The 21197-nt window shown below is 40.1% G+C and overlaps 1 protein-coding gene across 3 annotated transcripts in view; it reads right to left on the bottom strand.

Moving 5' to 3' along the window:
• Window positions 1-21197, bottom strand: part of ARHGAP6 (Rho GTPase activating protein 6) — a 268140-nt gene that overhangs the window by 39449 nt on the left and 207494 nt on the right. For all 3 annotated transcript variants that reach the window (XM_089904800.1, XM_022559851.2, XM_022559852.2), the window contains exons 3-6: window positions 16721-16792; window positions 9838-10094; window positions 7374-7569; window positions 2002-2057 (exon numbers count right to left, since the gene is read on the bottom strand). In XM_089904800.1, the coding sequence (XP_089760926.1) occupies window positions 2002-2057; window positions 7374-7569; window positions 9838-10094; window positions 16721-16792 (581 nt within the window). The remainder of the gene's footprint in view (window positions 1-2001; window positions 2058-7373; window positions 7570-9837; window positions 10095-16720; window positions 16793-21197) is intronic.

The raw sequence follows: 21197 nt of genomic DNA, 5'->3' as shown, positions 1-21197 counted from the left end.
CAATAACGAAATAAAATCTGCCTTAGATTTGTCAAAGTAGCCTTATTAACATTTTCCAAGAATATTTCCTGCTTTCATCTCCTTTAGCGTTTATAACAGTAGGAAAACACAATAGCAAGAAGAGAGTCATAACTCTACACCCTATTTTCATCTCGGACAGCTCAACTTCTCTTAGGTATTGTTTGTTCTCTGCTGTTAAAATAATTTTGTGAGTTTATGAATGTACTCTAGGCAATAAACTTCTGTAAGTGTTCATTTGCTATGTCATTCATTCACCCATTCATTCAGCAAAGATGTACTGCACACTTACAGTGTACCTGGCCTTGTTACAGGTCCTCAAAATACGGTGATGAGTAAAGAGGCAAAGCCCTCCCCCTCCTCCAGCTCTCAGGCTGACAGACAGGTGATAAATTGGTAATCCCACCAATGATTAATTAGCTCTTTATACTGTGACATTTGTTCTCAAGAAAAAGTGTAGGATGCTAAGAAGTGACATAACAAGATCAAATGGTGAGTTAGAGCATATTTCACACTTGAAATCTAATCACTAATTTTATATATATTTTTGAGAATCCTTACGTAAATCTCCATGCAAAGGTTTTCCCTTTAGTGGATCCAGATATAACTGAGGAATAGTTTCCGTCACTAGCCACCTCGCCACCTGACAAGAATGCCTGTTGCTGTCCCGAATAGCGCATCAATTCCAGGCAACTCATCCTTACTGTGCATCGGGCAGCCAGAATGAAGAAGGCTTCCATCAGCACCACTCCTAATCGTGGTCATCTAAACACACCATGTTTTTCTTCTGAGCGCACACGCACACGCACACACCCACACACACATGCAGAAAGAACGGATCGTGGGAAGAGCTTGGTCTAAACTGTGTGATCCTGAATTAAATTTCTTAATCTCTCTAAGCCTTAGAAGAAGTGGGTGAAAGGGGCCTGTCTCCCAGCCGGTGGGCGGATTCAATGAGACAACGTTGATGCAAATATTCTGCAATTCTGCACAGGTGAGAGGCCTAAGAAACGTTATTACTATGCTAACTTTCTTCCTGCTAATCTTACTGTGAAATGTTAAATGTTCAATAGTATCTTATGTGACTGTTACAAATAAAACCAGCCAACCAACCAAACAGAAAACATACTTCTTTTGAAAACCCCTTTTGTCTTGACAAAAAAAGAAAGACATTATGAGGAGACACTTATTTCAGTTAGTTTCAATAATATGAACAAATAACGTTTCTTCAGCTTCATCCAACTGAAAATTATTTTCATTTGGCTTCATTTTTGAATTGCTGGGTTCCTTACTTCTTTCTGTTGGCACCAACAGAGGGAAAATAACATTTTAATTTTCTTTTAGCCAGCAAATGAATTCTCTTCTCAAAGGATGGTTTGCCTTTTCTGAAGCCGTCATGAACACAGATACCTGCCGGTCATAGGAGCCTATCCCTGAAGCTCTCATATCAAACTTCTTTTGCAAGAATGCCGCACAGTGCAGAAGGAAACTGAGGGGTACAGTCCCCACATGGAACATGGGACCTTGGAAAAGTAATATGAATTATTTACTTTTGAGAAAGTAAAGCTATAAACATAGTGTTTTAAAAGAAGAGATATTAATGGCATTACTCATATCGCATTTCAGTAAAAATGGGTGCTGTACAATTGTTTTCTATTTATGATCACTTACTGATCAGGTACTCTCCGAATCTCCTACATTTACAGTGTCAGTAAGATGTTTATAAATTAGTTTCATTTGGCTGTACATGCTGTGGGCACGTCCAGGTGTTTTGCTTTCAGTTGTATGATCCTAACTCTTTCACAACCTTTCTGAGATTCTGAGTTGTTGCCTTTTACTTCCTGGGACTCAGTTATACTATAATAGGTGGGAGGGTACAGAAAAGATATTCAGAAATGAATTTGCATGAGTTTGAACTTTGCACGATGTAATTCAACTAAAAGTCAGGTGAAACGTACAATATAATCTTCACTTTTCACTTACTTGTCTCACTCTCTTTTTTGAGCTTCCAACTCGGAATATCCCCACTGTCTGGAGGCCTGCAAATAAGCAAACAAAATCATCAATCCTGTTTTGTGACTTGAAACTGGAGGAAATCAAAATAGATATAAAAGGGAATGCCAGCACCACGCTGCAACATGCAGGGCAGCATAGTAACTTGACAGTGTGCCCTAATGCTTATTTATCCCGCACTAGATTCACCAGGTACCTAGAGGTTAGCCCTGAAAGTACCAGGATCATTTTACGTTAAATGTTTCTGATGAAAAAATTTTCTTGCGTTATTATGTATTTCCACACTTTCTCCATATGAAAAAAATAATGTAACATTTTCTTCATCATTCAGAATAAACATGAATTTTCTATGAATTTCCAGCCCTTTATCAATTTTAAAATAGACATTTCTTGCTTTACTGATCATAGTTAAAACATGTACTTATTAAAGAGAATCTATAAGGTGCAGAAAAATGTAAAAAATAATATACTTTAAAAAATACCTGATGCAGAAGTAATGACTTAATATTTGGGTTTATTTCTGTCCAGTCTTTTCTCCATGAAAAAAAAATATGGGGGGTAGAATGCTGCTGCTTTTACTCAATATTATGCCACAAGAATTTTTTATGCCAGTAAAAATTCTGTGTCAATGTCATTTAAAATGGATGCAAAATACTCTATTGCATGAATGTGCCACAATTCACTTCATATTCTCCTCTGAATGACAATATAGCTCCCCGCAACATATATGCACTTGTTTTGATACCATACCTAGCCCTATTAGGAACAACTTTGTACATAGGTCTCAGTTTACATTTCTGATTCTCTTAAGATCACGTCCTAGAAGTGGGATTATGGGGCCAACGTGTGAAAAAGAGTTATCCAGCCCCAAATGTCAGTAGTGCCAAGGTTGAGAAACCTTTGCTCTAAAAAATTAGGTCTCTTAAAAGAAACATAATCTACCACAAGTTAGACATTTCAACAATAGTTCCTTAATATCATTAAATATCCAGTCAACGTTCACATAAGGTTCACAAACTGTGATAGGCTGGCGAGCCTTGTAGTCTCTTAATGTGTTTATTTCCCCCTCTCTGCTTATATGATTTCCTCGTAATTGGTTTGAGGAAGAAATAGCATTGATTTCCCACTGTAGATTTTCCCACTGCCTGGATGTAGACACTCTGTGGTGTCATTTATGTGTTCCTTTCTCCCCTTTATTTCCTCTAAAGAGATAGTCAGAGCCAGAGTTTTCTCTGATTCAGGTTTGGATTTGGGGGCGAGAAGACTTCACAAGCGGTATTGGGCACTTCCTTAAGCTGGCACATAGGGTCTGAATGACTCTCCTTTCCTATGCAAGCCATCAGTCACTGCCACTGATGATTGTTGCCTACGTTTGTTGTTTCATTGGTGGCTCATCTTCTCTTCACTTGGGATAATCAGTTACAAGGGTGATGCCAGATTGTAGCTGCCAGGGGCGGCTTGTAGCCACATGAAGTGTGAGAGTCCACAGACCATGAAACACAGTCAACACTCCAGCAATCAGACTCATGCTCTCATGGCATCATTTGCCTCCTGAATCTACCTGTTCCTGAATCTAGATATAATATTCATACTTCCAGTATGTAAATGGGAATTTGGGGGGCTGCTTTGCTTAATCTGCTTTTATCTGGGTTCTTCTCTCTTGCCACGAAAAGAGTTCTGACTAGTCCAATATATAATGATATTGGAAAGAACTGAAATCTTTACAACATTATTTCTTTCCATCCAGAAACAAAGTAGATATCTTAATTTATTTCTTAATTTCTTAATATTTCTTGGTAAAGCTTTGCAGTTTTTGTCACAGAAGTTTCTTACTTCTTATTACAGATATTCTACGTAACTATACGTTTGAGACTAATATAAATGAATTATTTTATTGTTATAGTACATAACCTATTATTGCTCTTACATAAGACATGGATATCTTTTTGTGTGTTTATTTTATGGTCTTGCCACATTGTGTATTGTGTATAAGATTTTTAAAATTGGTTTTCTAGAATTTTTCAGTTAGAAACGATAATATCCATAAATATCCCATTTATCACTTTTATTTCTTATGAGCGTTATCCTGAATTTCCAGAATAATTTGAGAGAATCATGCCGAGAGGCTAGTTATTGCTGACTTGCATAAGTACATCTTGGTGCTTTGTACTTGGGTGGAATTTTGCTTTGCATCTATTCTCAAAAGACTTGTGTTCCTTCCTTGTTGCTGCCATCAATTCATCTGCCTTATAACTGAGTCCAACCCCCAGCCTAATCTATTGCTTCTACCCCTCTGGGAGCTTGAAAACAGGATAATCAAGGTATTAGAATCAAATACAGAATTATATTTCTTCGTCTACAAAATGAGCATAATAAGTATCCACCTCAAAAGTTGTTCAGTGATTCAATTAATTAATGTATATAAAATACTTAGAATTCTATCTGGCATCTACTATTATATAGAGAGATATAGGCCCTAACTGAACTAAATGAGGCTTTTTGTGCAAAACAGAAAACTGTAATATAATAGTAGGTCTTAGCAATTTTAATTTTGGCTGCATTTATTTTCTTGTTGGTCCGATGGTTTCCAAGTGGCTGAAATTTCTACATAAGTGAGATATCACATAAGGGCACTTTCTTCCCAGGTGGGACTATTCCTTTGCCTGAAGTCCTCCATTCTGTTCAGAAATGCCCATTTCTGTGTCACTATTTCCTAAAGTATAGTATTTTTCCACTCAGTAAAAGCGACTGTGATCCCAAAAATAACTAGCTAGTGACTGATTGCTATAATTCCTATGTATCAATTGATTATAACCTGTTTTAAGTTTTTTTAATTAATTAATTAATTTTAGGTTGAGCAGACGACAGCCTTCAGACAGCCAATGCCATTCTCTGACATAAGCTTTAGAGTCATTTTCCTCAAAGAGAAGATACAATCTAGGCATCCGGTAACCTTGACTTGAGACAGTCACTGTTAAAAACAGGTGTCCATCAAAAAAGGCATAGATCTGGCAAAGAAATGTGACTTTGCTGTACCCTGTGCCAGAAATGGATATGATCGCCTTTCTCTCCTTTTTGTCAGAAGCTGAAATGGAAACTAGAACCAGGGCACCTGAATCTCAGGCTTAGGGAATTCAAGTAATGAGGGCAGGCATAATAAGGACGAGGCCCCACCCTAAAATCAGCCTACATCCTTTAAGTAGAAGAGAGTTTGACTCTTTGTTACATTGTCTGGGTTTTTTTTTTTTTTTTGTCGTTTTTTTTGTTTGAAATGTGTGCTTCGGGGAAATTAAGGATGCTTAAGGAACTTTGGCCTAATAGTGGAGAAAGCATTTGGGTGAAGTAAAAGTGAGGAAGGGTGGCGTACACGAATATATAGATGGAGTCAAGATAACTGTCCAAGACCAATTGTTTTTGTTTGTTTCTCTCTCTCTCTCTGTTTTGTTTTGTTTTGTTTTGTTCTTGTGTGTGTGTGTCCAAGACCAATTTGGGAGAGACTGAAAAGGTCTTTGACAAATGTCTATAAAGCTAAAGTGAATCAAACTCTCTGCTACCCATTTCAAACACTGGCAAATGAAGTCTTACAAAAGAATTGTTTTTGAAATTTGCTCTTTTTTCATTGGTTTAAAGTGACCAAGATTAATATCTGTTTGAATTCGAAACTATCTCTTATTTTTCCAGAGCCATTTGGTCTAAACATCATGGAAACTCAGAGCAGAATCAGGGCCTTGAAAGATCATGTAGGTTTATCTTCTTTCCTTTAGGCCCTAAACTGCATTGCAACTATTTCCCCCGCACCCCCCAAAAAAAGCGGACTTCCCTGTTTTTTAGTAATCTTAAAGGAAATGCTATTTTACAACTTATAATTCATGAAAATTTATTTTCAAAAAGAAAATACAAAGACATGCCAAGTTTTCTTTCACAAAAGCAGTTACTCAACCTGGCACTGCATTTTTGCATGGTTAGAGTAGAATTTTCTCGTTTAGAATTCTTTATAGTGCTACAGTTCACTCTCTACATTCTTTATAGGGAAAAATTATAATTATAAAAGTGTGAGTCGCTTTCTCTACCTCGTAGTAAAGTTTAGGCTGAATTTAAATATTCATGTAAATTCTTTAGGTGCTAAAAGCAACTAAAGAACTCTTTAGTTGCTAAGCTATTTTGAAAAATAATTCTGTTCAAGTAATACTGATTGAAACATTTACATTGTGTTATCATGATACTAAGTATTGGGAATTCAAAATGTCTAAGATATTTTTATTGATATCCAGTTTACTTTCCAAGGAGAAGAGACAGATAAGAATGTACACTCACACACATACATATACATATTGAAATTTTGTATAAACAAAGTTTCAATACATATTACTTATATTAAGTCACCCATATGATATCTAGTGATTTCCATATATAATGAATTGATTAAGAGACCTGGACATATCCTAGTCATTTTTATAAAGTCCCACTTTTATTAGAAAGAAATAGATGAGAATGTCAAGAGTAGTTATATCTATATGATAGCCTCAGAATTTGCTTTTCTGTTTCTTTTTTTCTCTATTATGATGTGTATATTATTTTTATAGTGAAAAAGCAATTACAGTGATCTATGTCAATTATTTCTCAATAAAACTGGAAAAAAGAAGCAATTATAAACTCTTCTCATGTCCATAAAACGCATGCTAACATTATAGCAAACAAATTCAGATCGCAGACATGGCTGTTTGATGAGCCAAAAGTCTAAAGTTCCGCAAAAATTTTAAAGAGCTGTAAAGTCAGCGTATTAAGTGGAACTGAGTTTCCAAAACGGTCACGATGAAGAAATCTTAAGTGGACAGCTTTCCACAAAAATGCAAAGAGCAATATAGAAAGAAACCTATTGTCCAAAACTGTGTATTTTCTATTCACTTAAGGAATGGTTCTCTAATCTATTTTTTTTCTGTAAGAAGCTGGACTATTATTTTTTAAAGGAAGCCTTGTGGAACCTCAATGTATAAAAAAGATAAAAGTGGCTCTGCTTTGTTTGCAGGGGGTCCTGAGGATAGTCCCAGCCCAACAGCCCTTGCCCTCCCCTCAATTCCTTGATCTCCAGGGTCACTTCTGAGGACTCTTTAGGGCTGGGGAGCCTGAATACCATCAGGTGGATTCGCGCCGCCCCAAATCTGGTTCAGCCCTACTGGGTTATGATAAGCAAACGTTCATATTTGTAAATTTTCTTTGCAAAGGAAATTTCGGCCTAGAGCCTGATCAAATGAACATCGAATTGGAATCGGGCGCTTGAATGAATGATGCCTGAATACATGAAAGTCTTCAGTACTTGACTGCTGACAAACAAGTTTGCTTACCATGTTTTTCTAGATGTTGACAGCAGCTGTCCACCAGCCTGGGGACCTGTCTGTAAATGGGATTCAGACTGAGTTTCTTATCTCTGGCTTTTTCTTTTTTGCTTTGAGCTTCGGCAGGCAAGGAGAGCTGTAACGCTTCTAGCAGTCGAGACTGATTGTCGTCAAGATCGGTGATAGAATCCACTGACATTGCACCCTGCAAATTATACACAGACATGAACACAGAGTGCACATGGAGAAAATACAGACTGCTTCCCCCAACGCCATCCAATAAATCCTTTTGCCCACGACCACTAATCACACTCGAAATAATACTGTTTAATTGTGCGGTTTGTATTTTAAAAGGAAAAAAGGTTAGGAAACCTCCCCAGCATAGGGTAAGGTAATGACAGTTACAATTTCAACAATAGACAACTTCTTCCAAATGGAAGACAAGAGATGGCAAACATACAATTAAAATATTTTGACCCAACCACTTCATTCCTTGAAACAAGAAAAAAATCACATACTTGACGAATGAGGTAAAGTCAGAGAACTCTTGTGAAAAAAAAATAATTCAACTCTCGAAAGTAGATTTTAAAATAGGAGGATTCCATAAACAGTCTTAGTTTAGTTTTCCCCAAGACGTGACACAATGAACTTTATTAGGGGAATAGTCCCAGGAGACAGCTGTAGGGAAGTAGGGAAATGAGAAAGGGAAGTGAATGCAGCTAATGAAGGGGGCATCACCAAGCCTGTGACAAGCCTGTGATAAGCCTGTGACAAGCCTGTGGGCTGCTGGAGCCCAACTGCCCTGGGGACCTGGGAGACCGTGTACATCATGCACCCCAGAGCTATTCCTGCTAAGGAGTAAGGGAGTTGGGGGTATTTATACCACGAGTCTCAAGAGTCATTGATTAAAGACAACTTCTGGTAGGGGTAGGGAGGTGACATTAACGCCTTGCTACTTGCAGCCCGTCGTCTCCATAGGTGGGCGCCTCTGGCCATCAGAGAAAGCCCCCAGCCAAGAGATGACGTAATGACAGGTGGAAGGAGGGCTGGCACTCTAGGAACGGTAAAAGGCTGAGGGTAAGGGTGCAGGGCACCACTCATGTCTGTATGGCCACCAATCCTTTGATGAAGCATAGAGGAAGAAGTTGGCTGCTAGCAAGGCCTGGCCAGAGGGGAGGGCATTTGGGAGGCCCATTGCCTGGGCTCTAGATTCTCAGAAAGCTCATATGTGGCATTTTGGTGTCATTGCCACATAGGCTTATATAAACAGTCTGAGAGACTGCGCCAGGATTGGAAGAACAATTCTCTTGTCTGTAAGGTAGAGAAAGTGATGGGGGTCTGAATATGCCAACTTAGCTTTACACACGGTGAATCCCTGAAAACAGTGGTGGGTGGCTCAGGTGCCCGAGTCTTGGAGAGGTTCTAAATGTTGGAGGCTGATTGAGAACTGCGGATTTTAACTGGGAAGTGCCTCAGGTTTTTGGTTTTTTTTTTTTTTTTTTTTTTTTTTTTTTTGCGGTACGCGGGCCTCTCACTGTTGCGGCCTCTCCCATTGTGGAGCACAGGCTCCGGACGCGCAGGCTCAGCAGCCATGGCTCACGGGCCCAGCCGCTCCGCGGCATGTGGGATCCTCCCGGACCGGGGCATGAACCCGTGTCCCCTGCATCGACAGGCGGACTCTCAACCACTGTGCCACCAGGGAAGCCCGTGCCTCAGGTTTTAACTAGGGCAGTAGTCAATGGCTGGAGGTGGCAAAGATTTGGGGCTTCAGGTGAAAGGCAAAGGAGAGATCTCCCAGTGACCTAGGAAGTTTCAGAGATGCTTATCACCTGACTAAGCTAATCACCAACCAATTTGCCTGGAAACTCAGCTTTCCTGGATTGAAATTTGAAATGCCAAATAATAGCACACTGCCTGGAACACAGTACTCAATAAATGGTACCATATTATTACAGTATTGATTTGAAAGAGGACATGTGTGTGTGTGTGTGTGTGTGTGTGTTTCTACAGTTATGTTTGAGAAAAAAGCCATGTTCCGTTGGTAGAAAAAAATCTCATTGCTTATGAAGACCAGCAGCAAGTTCACTCGGCCAGGCATAGTTCTTGGATGAGATGAAGAGATTAACAAAAACACCTGGCCCTGCCCTCAAGCCTCAAAGTCTCATGGGAAATTCTGGTACCACAACAGAAGGTTACACTAGAGTAGGATCAGTGGTGATGTCGTAGAATGTTCTGGATATCACGGGTAAGCAAGGAGAGGCACCCAATATCTTTGAAAGAGGTCAGGGAAAGGCTGTGAGGGGTGTGTCAGGTGCCTTGGGGCCGGTGCAAATTCTCCCTGAATGGGGTTGTTGACAGATACCTGGACACAAACTGCATTTCCAGTTTTCACATGAGCCAAGACTCAGAGAATAACCTTAGAACTCTTCCGTTGTCCTGACATCGGGGTCAGAGCAAACACTGGTCAACTCACCCTCCTCCTGGCCCGAGGAGCCGGCTCTGGGGTACTGGGGGACGTTGACTCATTTGGTGTTTCCGAGGTGGAGCTGAGAGATGAGTTGCTGCTTGAGAGTTCTTTGTTTTGTCTTTTATTTCCAAATGGGAGGAGGGAAGCCACAAAATCGGAGGCATCCTTCTGCTCGCCCCTCTGCGAGTCCTGCTTGAGTTTATAGGCCCGGTCGTTTGCGATGACTTGGGATAAGGGCATTCCAAACGCCTGTGGGATGAACTCTGGAATCAAAAACCAAACATTCACTTTCAGAGAAAGACTGCACCAGGGGAGACTCTCAGTCATGTTGCAGATCAAAGGGCAGACAAAGTCCAACGACTGTTTTCTGAAGAACTGATTCATCCATCAATATACGGAGATGACTGTTGAGTTTGTTAGAGTGGCTGAAGTTTCTATCTCAATAAAGAAAGCTAGGATGTATAAAGAGCATGGGTTTTAAAAATCTAAGCCTCGAGTTTTTCTCGACGTATCTCAAGTATGTTTAAAGGACATAAATTTATAGAGAAAGGTGACAGTTTTTGATAGGATGAACATAATACTTCATCCTCGTGAGTAAACGGTTTTACAAAATGTGTCTTTGATTGATGTCTCAAGAGCCCCCAAAGCTTACAAGGCCTGAGAAGACTCTGTGCGTATACATTCATTCAACTGTCACTTACTAATACCTACTGTGTGCCGTGTCACGGTATGCAGTGGGGAGTACAAAGCTTACAGAAAGTCCAGTCCTCGCTCTTGAAGGGTTCAGAGTGTGGGGTGACGTGGGGACTGGAGAATCAGATACGTAAATAATTGTAATGGTGTCTGTCATGTGTGTAAGAGAGAGATGCCAAAAATTACTGAAATTCAGGTAAGTGGCTACACTCTGAGGTTCCCAGTCAAAGAGCTTCCAACATGTGAAATGACAACTCAAGAGACAGAGGAGCAGCTTGGGAATAAGTTTGTTCTTTTTTTCTTTGTGTTCTTTGTTCCCACATGCTGCCTCCAATTGCTGGGTTAGGGCTGTCACGCTCACGATCTATACTCAAGCCATTCTCCGGGCCACATGCAGAAGTGGATTCTCACCACTAAATATCCGGTGAAGAGCCCAGAATGTAATTTATTAAATCCTCTAGTAAGGACAATTTGGGGGAAGGAGCATAATGCAGAAACCTACGGCTTTATTTGGAGATGTATACACAATTGCATTCTGCATCTCTATAGTAAATGCACTTGTATACACGTACATTGTAAGCACACTGATCCTTAGGGCCACGCATTTTATTCGTAATATTTTAAATTCATGCTGAAAAGCATTAATAATTATATTAAATGCATTATTTCTTTGAGACTAAAAATTACATCTCCTAGCAGCAGAAAACTGGAGTCTAGCCTCTCCCTTGTTTTTATAACCCTTATGAATAAAACCAGAATGAGCAAGGGAAAACAATTCTAAGGTTGAAAATGCTAACATTAAATCAGGTGGAAAGAGGCTCTAAAAGGTTTTCCTCTTTGATCCACGGCAACATTTTGAACATCCCTGGGCTAATAGTCAAGTCTGCATTAAAAGCAGAAATGGCACTTGAGGGCTTCCCTGGTGGCGCAGTGGTTGAGAGTCCGCCTGCCGATGCAGGGGGCGCGGGTTCGTGCCCCAGTCCGGGAAGATCCCACATGCCGCGGAGCGGCTGGGCCCGTGAGCCATGGCCGCTGAGCCCGTGTGTCCGGAGCCTGTGCTCCGCGACGGGAGAGGCCACGACAGTGAGAGGCCTGCGTACCACAAAAAAAAAAAAAGAAAAAAGAAATGGCACTTGAAAAGCCTGAGCCTCTTGTTCTATCAAAACATGCAATTCATTTTGAAGTGAAAAATCAAAACTTCAGCATTTCGGGATTTTTCAGAGGATGCTTATCATCCTCTACAAGTTTGTTAACTAGTCGGCATACGTTAATGCAAAAAACAATTCAGGCATTTGTTTTGAGGGATCAATGCGGACAGTGTAGCAAGATCCAATACTCACTACTGATAAAAGGTCATTTCCACTACTAGCAAAATTAGAAACCAAAGGGGACACCTCAGGGTTTGTTGTGTAAATCAGTGCTATCTTGTCTATGGGAATAATCAGATAGTCTTCCTTCAAAAAGCTTGGGGCAAATCTAGGAACATGCGTATGGCAAGGCTGATAGCTACTTGGAATATATAAAAACTGTTGGTGGGTAATGATAGCAGAAAGGACACTGATAAATGTATCAAGTGACCTGTGTCTGCTCAAGTAGGCATACTCATAGCAGGGATTTAATGTGACATGAGGACTATTGATTCCTCTCCTAGACATTTTTTCCACATAAAGGAAACCAACCAGACTCGGCTAGAGATCTCTAATATCCTTGGAAAAAAGAAGCAAGATGGTTTCCTTTGGTATCTGTCATTTTTAATATCTAGAAGTCTGCCGCTCTACTTGTAAATTGGAATAACTGAATAGAAATTAAACAGATGGAATACATGAAGTCATTCTCCCCAAATGACTCTTATTTCTTTTCTTATTCCTGCTTTTCTCTAATAGGCTTTCTTTCCTGGCTGAGTTTATTTATTCTTTCAGTGGTAGTGTTTTGATCTAGTCTCTTTAGTTTCGCATTGCTTTCTCCAGAGAACTCTCTCACAAGCTTCAGAAAGGAGACAGATCTCTCTATGCGCTAAACTTGTGTCACAGTGTCTAGGTCCTGGAAAATTCTAGGCAGGGTTCCTTGAATGTGATTGCTTCTCAAAATATGGGTATTGTGAAACTGAGGACTCAGCCCAAGGCTGTTGAGCAAAACCCTCCTTTCTGTGTAAATAAAGTGTTGGGCACACATGCTTATCTGTGGGTTCAAAGCTCTTCTGTTGGGGAGGAGAAGGGAACCTACAGACTCTGTGTTGATAGCAGCTAATAAATTTGATAATGGGTTTTTCAAACCATAAAAATATTACCCAAGACTCAGTGTTCTGGGCCCAGGGACTGTGTGTATCGTGTTCTAATCTGTAGTATGTGTTTACTAAGGAGACTGCATCCCCTGCTGTCCTCATTGGTGGAGACTGTCTCTGCTCCCTCCCCATGACCCTCAGGGCCAGGAGGTGGTGTGCTGGTCGCTCAGCTGTGCTTCAGCTTCCAGATCCTCTCCCTCCTGCTGTGTGGCAGAAACCTGGTGCCACTGCAAGCTGCCCCTGCCCCCATGCTCATCGCTATCTTCTATCATCACCGTCAGAACCCCCGTCTAACATCATCCCGGGAGACGTGGATGTCTGCCCAAATGACCCATCTGATTCTCTGTCCTCGCATCTCCTTGACTTTCTCCTCTCCTCTTACTTTTTCCTGCAAGCTACCTTTTTCACCAACTCCCTCGGTCCCATCCTGGACCTATCCTCAGCAGAAGTGATTTGGCCCCTGGAATCAGGCTTCCTTCCTCCACCGTGGTCTCACCCTCCCACCCCAAGTTCATGTTTTACACTGCAGTGTGGCAATCCATTTAAAGACACCATTAAGCCACCCCATCCTTAATTCACTTCGATGGCGTCTCAGTGTTCTTAGCATGCAGACCGGAAGTTGTGCTGCGGCCCACCCAGTCCTGTGCGAGGTGGCCCCTCCTATTCCTCCCTGGAATCACACTCCCCCTGTTTCTCTCATCTCCAGTAACAGCACTCAATACATTTTCTTTGAGAATTTCTAAAGAGTGATAATTGATACTTGATGTTTCTACTGTTATTTAACATGGCACAAAATAAAGTTGTATCAACTATTCCTGCGTAGTGCTACTTCACAGCTCACGTATATTAACCCATTTAGACAGTGAGGGACAATAAAACACGGCATGATATAATTTCGGCACAAAGAAAGGTGCTAGACCTGAACCATCACCAGAGTTTATGTTGATAAACATTTCATCATCTGAAAATATCCTGTAGACAGGGGACCTAGCTCTCAGACTTAGGCCACAGTAAAACCTATTTCCCTTGTGCTCTGATTAGGAACCACAATAATTGGCACAAAGTAGCCATTTTGAAACCTTTCCCCAAGAGTGATTCTTTTTGACACGAGAAAGAAATTTTCTGAAGTTCTGAAAGTTTAAAAAATACTTTTTGGATGCCAAGTAATTTAACTAAGAGAAATGAAGAACCTTGGAACTATTCTGTATGAAAATATGTTTTCTGAACCAGCATCAATCCTGAATTACTTTCTGTATGGAAATCAAAAGTCATATGGGCACTGCTTAAGTGGCAGGAGGGACACAGAAGTGTCACATGATCTGCTGTATATTATGTTAAGGCAATTAAATAAAACACAGGACATGATTCATTCTGATTGAATCAATTAATATAGCAGCATATCAAACACTTAATGAATCGCTTTATTGGGAGAGCGATTCGATTCTAAAAAGCTGCTCCTATTTATTTTTAGATGACCTAACCCAAGAAGTCATCTAGAATTTCCTGTTTTCCTTCTTTTACTCTTGGATTCAAATGATTGTCATTTTTCACATGTGCAGCTGTCATGAACCCCAATGCTAATATTCAAATGGAAGAGAACAATGTGAAATGATCACAACCATGCGAGACCTGCACATTGCCTCATCACACCCCGGTTCCCAAGACATCCATGTAATGGATGCGTGGACACACACAGGACTTCATGTTCAGAAAAGATGCCATGTAATTAAGCTTCACTTAAGCCTAGGACATCACCTTTTTAACTATCAACGCTATATTTTAAAAAAACCTCTTTTGCCATAAATCCTGGTATTCTTCTCCTTAGTTGGATGGGTGATGTGTTTTTTCTTTGGAACCACCAGGACCTGCCTTCCTTTTCCCAGCCAGCACCCCTGTGCAACCCTATAGAACACTGCCAAGTTTTCACTGAGCCTATACAATACATAAATATGATTTGGTCTAAAATGTATAATAGTCCAGTGCATAGTGGTTGATTACTTCCCCTGGCCCTTCCTGCCCTACCCTCACTTCCTGCTGTCTTCTTACATAAGCGAGCACACATACATCTCCCTCTGTTGAGGGAATTCAAACATCTGCAAAAAATGTTCACTGTGCTTAGTTTAGCCGGAATGGGCACTTCTGAAGAATCACCTCAAGTCTACATCGTGAGTGTTCAGATCCTAGTACCATTATCTTCATCCTAGAACAAACAACTTTAAAGATAACACATTGCTAACATCAGTCTGAACGATCCCTTTAATAACTCTATAAACACTGAGAATTCTCACGAATCCTCTAATCTCACGAGATAAAGATGGTCCATGGCAGGAAGAGAATGAGTAAAAACTCTAATTTAATAAAGCTACGCTGGCTACTAACGTTCCTTTAAAAAATAAGGGTAAGAACACACGAGCCAATTAAATACAATACAATTTATCAGACAAGGATAGGTATCTGGACAAGAGTTAATGTCTTTTGCATTCACTATGCCAGCAGTAGACTCTCCTGTGGTAGAAGGTGCCCTGGGGAGTATACTGGTTAGTGTGGACCAGAGTTCGCTTCTTAGAAGGTGCACACTAGTAGTTTATAACATTACGCATGCTCAGCACCCCTGCAGGCCAACGGGATCAGATTTTCTGGGGTGGGGGTCTGGGCACTGGAATGTTTAAAGGTTTCAAAAATTATTCTGCTATGTAGTCAGGGGTAGGGATCACTGCCATTTTCATGTCCTTTTCTTCAGTTTGAGGTCAACATTTGAAATGTCTGGAGATATTTTGGTTGGGGGTGGTGCTACTGGCATCTAGTGGTAGAGACCAGGGATGCTATTAAATATCTCAGACAATGTACAGGACAGCCTCCACGAAAAGTAATTATCCAGTCTAAAATGTCAATAGTCCCAAGGTTGAGAAATCATGCTCTAAGGGAAGTAAAACATTGGCTTTCCATTCTTTAGAATTCTTTAATCTCTTTTTAGTCCAAGAACCAGATGTCATGACCCTTTAGGCACAGTTCAAGATATGGGTGTAGAATCTCGGATCAACGGTGTGTCTCGGTCTTGTCTAATACTTATCACAAAGCATTTATTTTTATACCTTCAGTTTCATTGCCTTTCATTACTTTTCAAGCAGAAATTCGATCATTAGATAAAAGAACTCCAAGGTGAGATATATGGCTTTCCTGACTCTACACTCATTCCCTATGTCATATAAAATGGAAATACATTCGTATGACCACACCATTCAGCAGTCATTTCATATGAAACCATAGAAACAAGCCACAGAAAGATGTACTGGGTTAATGAGGCCCAGGTGTCCATTATGCAGGCTCAATGAATATTAGTTAAAAATGACCACAAATACCTCTGAAAGAGTGGCTAAACTCTCGGTTTCCTAAATAGATATAGAAGGGGACGGTATGAAGAGAGTCAACAATTCCCAAAACTGTACACAGGGCAAAAAAATAAGCGTGCTGTGATCTAACATCACAATGCTGAGAATGTCCCATCTTCAGTAGCCACGAGGGTGAGACTGTTTCTTTCCAGTAGTCATGGTGGGGGAATCCAAACTCCTTCTCATTCAACTAGCCCTGCCTAACTATCTGGATTTGCCAGACAGCTGGTTAGCGTTAGAGATGCTATCCACGGCTGCTCAACCTGGTTTTCCTTATGCATTGCTGATTGGCTAGCATCATAATTGGAACCATAAACTTGGCAGAAATCACTTTTTGCTCAAACCAGTTGAACTCATCAGTTCAGTACAGGGCCACTCCAACAGCCTTCAATGACATTCCATCGTAGAAATCCAGTTTACATAATAGAGCTGAACCACATAAATCAGGGCAATTCAAAAACCCCACCAAATTCAACCATCAGGCTCCACGGGAGATGCACTTGCTTTAGTTCATTCTGTCCTTTACCTCTGTCTTTGTTTTTCTCCTTCCCTAGTGAATCCAGTTTCTTTCTCAAAGATTTCTTTCGCTTTTGTCCATCTGTAAATATTAAAAGAATGAAAAGTTGTAAAAACAAGCATATAACTGACATTTTACATTATGAATAACTACATCTGAGCAAAAGCATGACTTCTCACTTTACTCAGAATTTGGCATTTTAAACAGAGTAATGGCCCTGAAAATACATGAAAATCCTTGACTTGGATTGCACACACAACCAGAATCTTGGTGTATGCCCTTAAATTGTGTTTCAACCATGGGAAGTACAGGAAACTTACCTCCTTCAGAAGTCATTTAGTTTTGACACTCAGATATGTTTGCTTTTTCTCTTACATGAGTCTCTTCCTATTCTTCATGTTCACGCAAACCAATGTTATCTCGAATAAAATCTCCATGAGAGGGGAGCGCCAACAATACATACGGCTTTGATATTCATGAGCTAGCAGAGTGTAACTGGATAAGGAAATGAATTCGGGGTCCATAGAACTCAAACCTAATTATTGCTGCACCATTTACTCATTATGTGTCTTGGCACAAGTCTCAGGGTCCTCATCTGTAAAATGGGAATTTCGTGGAGTTGTTGCGAGAATTAAATAAAACAATGCATATAAAGTGTTTAATGGGGAGCCTGACACATTCCATAAATTCAGATCTACTTTCTTTTGGGGGGTTTCATAGTATTCCATAATATGCCTATACCATAATTTAATTAACCATCCCCCCCCCCACTGATGGACATTTGGGTTGTTTCTAATTTTTTACTAGAATAAGTAAGGCATTTATCCTCTTAGCATCTTGCACTTGCAACAAATGTACTTAACTGGTTAACTCACCAAATAATATAGATACCCCTCATATCAGTAACCAGCTGCAAATGAATTCCTAGGATATCATCATAAAATATTGGCAGCCATCATTGCAAGGATGTGTTTTGGAATAACGCAGCTGTCAACTTAATGTGTGGGAAGCGCAAATCGGGAACCCACACCGCTACCAATCAGGAGAAATGCAGCCCATGCTGCAAGGAAACTTATGTGTAAATGGGGGATTAAGAATTGTCTTTTTTCATAAGATATACTTAAAAGTGTAGTAAAGAAAGAGATTCAGCCCGATAAAACTTAAAGGCAAGACTCTGATTATCAGGAAAAGACAGACTAAGCATTCTTCAACAGAAATGAGGGTTCCTGGGATCCTCATGGGGCTGCAGATGTTCCCAACGCCTCCTCTCTGAATTTTTGGAGGCAAAAGACATCACAACATAATCAACAGGCACACTCAATCCCTCCTTCCTTTCAAAAAGCAAAGCAATATTTTTAACGTGATTCTCCTCCCATGAAATGGAAATCGTTCATAAGAGTCTTCACTCTTGCAGTCGTGAGATTTGTATAGATGAAAATTATGTAAATCAGTTGTGATGTGGCAAAGAGCCGTCAATCTCTTACATCATGTGTATGTTCTTTTCTTCAGTGTCTAAACGATGATCTCACCATAGGGCCTTACATGGCTTGTTACATACAGACAGACATTAAACATACTAACTGCACAAGATTCTAATCTGTTCTTCAGATAGGACTGACAGGTATTTTACTTTGTAATACTTTGTTCATCACTAGTTCATATAAACAAATATATTTGACTATAACAAGATCATATTTCTTCAAAAAATTCTATCATTCCTTCATTTTAATATTTAGTTGACACAGAAGAATAACTAAACCATATATTAAAGCTTAAGTGCGGTGAGGGAGACCATCAAGACGGTGGAGGAGTAAGATGTGGAGATCAGCTTCCTCCCCACAAATACATCAGAAATACATCTACATGTGGAACAACTCCTACGACGGAACACCGACTGAATGCTGGCAGAAGACCTCAGACTTCCCAAAAGGCAAGAAACTCCCCACGTACCTCGCCGTGTGGCTGACAGGGTCTTGGGGCTGCAGGCGGGTGTCAGGCCTGAGCCTCTGAGGTGGGAGAGCCGAGTTCAGGACCGGTCTCAGCCACCGGAGACCTCCCGGCTCCACATAATATCAAATGGCGAAAGCTCTCCCAGAGATCTCCATCTCAACACTAAGACCCAGCTCCACTCAACGGCCAGCAAGCTCCAGGGCTGGACACCCCACACCAAACAACTAGCAAGACAGGAACACAACCCCACTCATTAGCAGAGAGGCTGCCTAAAATCATAACAAGGTCACAGACACCTCAAAACACACCACTGGACACAGTCCTGCCCACCAGAAACCATAAAACAGGCACTACTCCCCTCCACCAGGAAGCCTACACAACCCACTGAACCAGCCTTAGCCACTGTGGGGCAGACACCAAAAACAACGGGAACTATGAACCTGCAGCCTGTGAAAAGGAGACCCCAAACACAATAAGTTAAGCAAAATGAGAAGACAGAGAAACACACAGCAGATGAAGGAGCAAGGTAAAAACCCACCAGACCAAACAAATGAAGAGGAAATAGGCAGTCTACCTGAAAAAGAATTCAGAGTAATGATTGTAAAGATGATACAAAATCTTGGAAATAGAATGGAGAAAATACAAGAAACATTTAACAAGGACCTAGAAGAACTAAAGAGCAAACAAACAATGATGAACAACACAATAAATGAAATTTAAAATTCTCTAGAAGGAATCAATAGCAGAATAACTGAGGCAGAAGAACGTATAAGAGACCTGGAAGATAAAACAGTGGAAATAACTACCACAGAGCAGAATAAAGAAAAAAGAATGAAAAGAATTGAGGACAGTCTCAGAGACCTCTGGGACGACATTAAACATACCAACATTCAAATTATAGGGGCCCCAGAAGAAGAAGAGAAAAAGAAAGGGACTGAGAAAATATTTGAAGAGATTATAGGTGAAAACTTCCCTAATATGGGAAAGGAAATAATCAAGTCCAGGAAGCACAGAGAGTCGCACACAGGATAAATCCAAGGAGAAACATGCCAAGACACATATTAATCAAACTATCAGAAACTAAATAGAAAGAAAAAATATTACAAGCAGCAAGGGAAAAACAACAAATAATGACAAGGGAATCCCCATAATGTTAACAGTTGATCTTTCAGCAGAAACTCTGCAAGCCAGAAGGGAATGGCAGGACATATTTAAAGTGATGAAAGGGAAAAACCTACAACCAAGATTACTCTACCCAGCAAGGATCGCATTCAGATTTGGTGGAGAAATTAAAACCTTTACAGAGAAGCAAAAGCTAAGAGAATTCAGCACCACCAAACCAGCTTTACAACACATGCTAAAGGAACTTCTCTAGGCAGGAAACACAAGAGAAGGAAAAGACCTGCAATAACAAACCCCAAACAATTAAGAAAATGGTAATAGGAACATACATATTGATAACTACGTTAAATGCAAATGGATTAAATGCTCCAACCAAAAGACATAGACTGGCTGAATGGATACAAAAACAAGACCCGTATATACGCTGTCTATACAAGACCCACTTCAGACCTAGGAACACATACAGACTGAAAGTGAGGGGATGGAAAAAGATATTCCATGCAAATGGAAATCAAAAGAAAGCTGCAGTAGCAATTCTCATAATAGACAAAACAGACTTTAAAATAAAGACTATTACAAGAGACAAAGAAGGACACCACATAATGATCAAGGGATCAATCCAAGAAGAAGATATAACAATTGTAAATATTTATGCACCCAACGTAGGAGCACCTCAATACATAAGGCAAATGCTAACAGCCATAAAAGGGGAAACTGACAGTAACACAATCATAGTAGGGGACTTTAACACCCCACTTTCACCAATGGACAGGTCATCCAAAATGAAAATAAGGAAACACAAGCTTTAAATGATACATTAAACAAGATGAACTTAATTGATATTTATGGGACATTCCATCTCAAAACAACAGAATACACTTTCTTCTCAAGTGCTCATGGAACATTCTCCAGGATAGATCATATCTTGGGTCACAAATCAAGCCTTGGTAAATTCAAGAAAATTGAAATAGTATCAAGTATCTTTTCCGACCACAAAGCTATGAGACTAGATATCAATTACAGGGAAAAATCTGTAAAAAATACAAACACATGAAAGCTAAACAATACACTACTAAATAACCAAGAGATCACTGAAGAAATCAAAGAGGAAATCAAAAAATACCTAGAAACAAATGACAATGAAAACACGATGACCCAAAACCTATGGGTTGAAGAAAAAGTAGTTCTAAGAGGGAAGTTTATAGCAACACAATCTTACCTCAAGAAACAAGAAACATCTCAAATAAACAACCTAACCTTACACCTAAAGCAATTAGAGGAAGAAGAACAAAAAACTCCCAGAGTTAGCAGAAGGAAAGAAATCATAAAGAGCAGATCAGAAATAAATGAAAAAGAAATGAAGGAAACAATAGCAAAGATCAATAAAACTAAAAGCTGATTCTTTGAGAAGATA

This window comes from Delphinapterus leucas, chromosome X, assembly GCF_059928025.1.
Source record: "Delphinapterus leucas isolate spDelLeu-1000000601 "Yukka" chromosome X, BTC_Dleu_Yukka2, whole genome shotgun sequence".
Lineage (NCBI taxonomy): Eukaryota > Metazoa > Chordata > Mammalia > Artiodactyla > Monodontidae > Delphinapterus > Delphinapterus leucas.
Note: the sequence above shows the minus strand (reverse complement) of the source record. Positions and strands in the feature narration are given on the sequence as shown.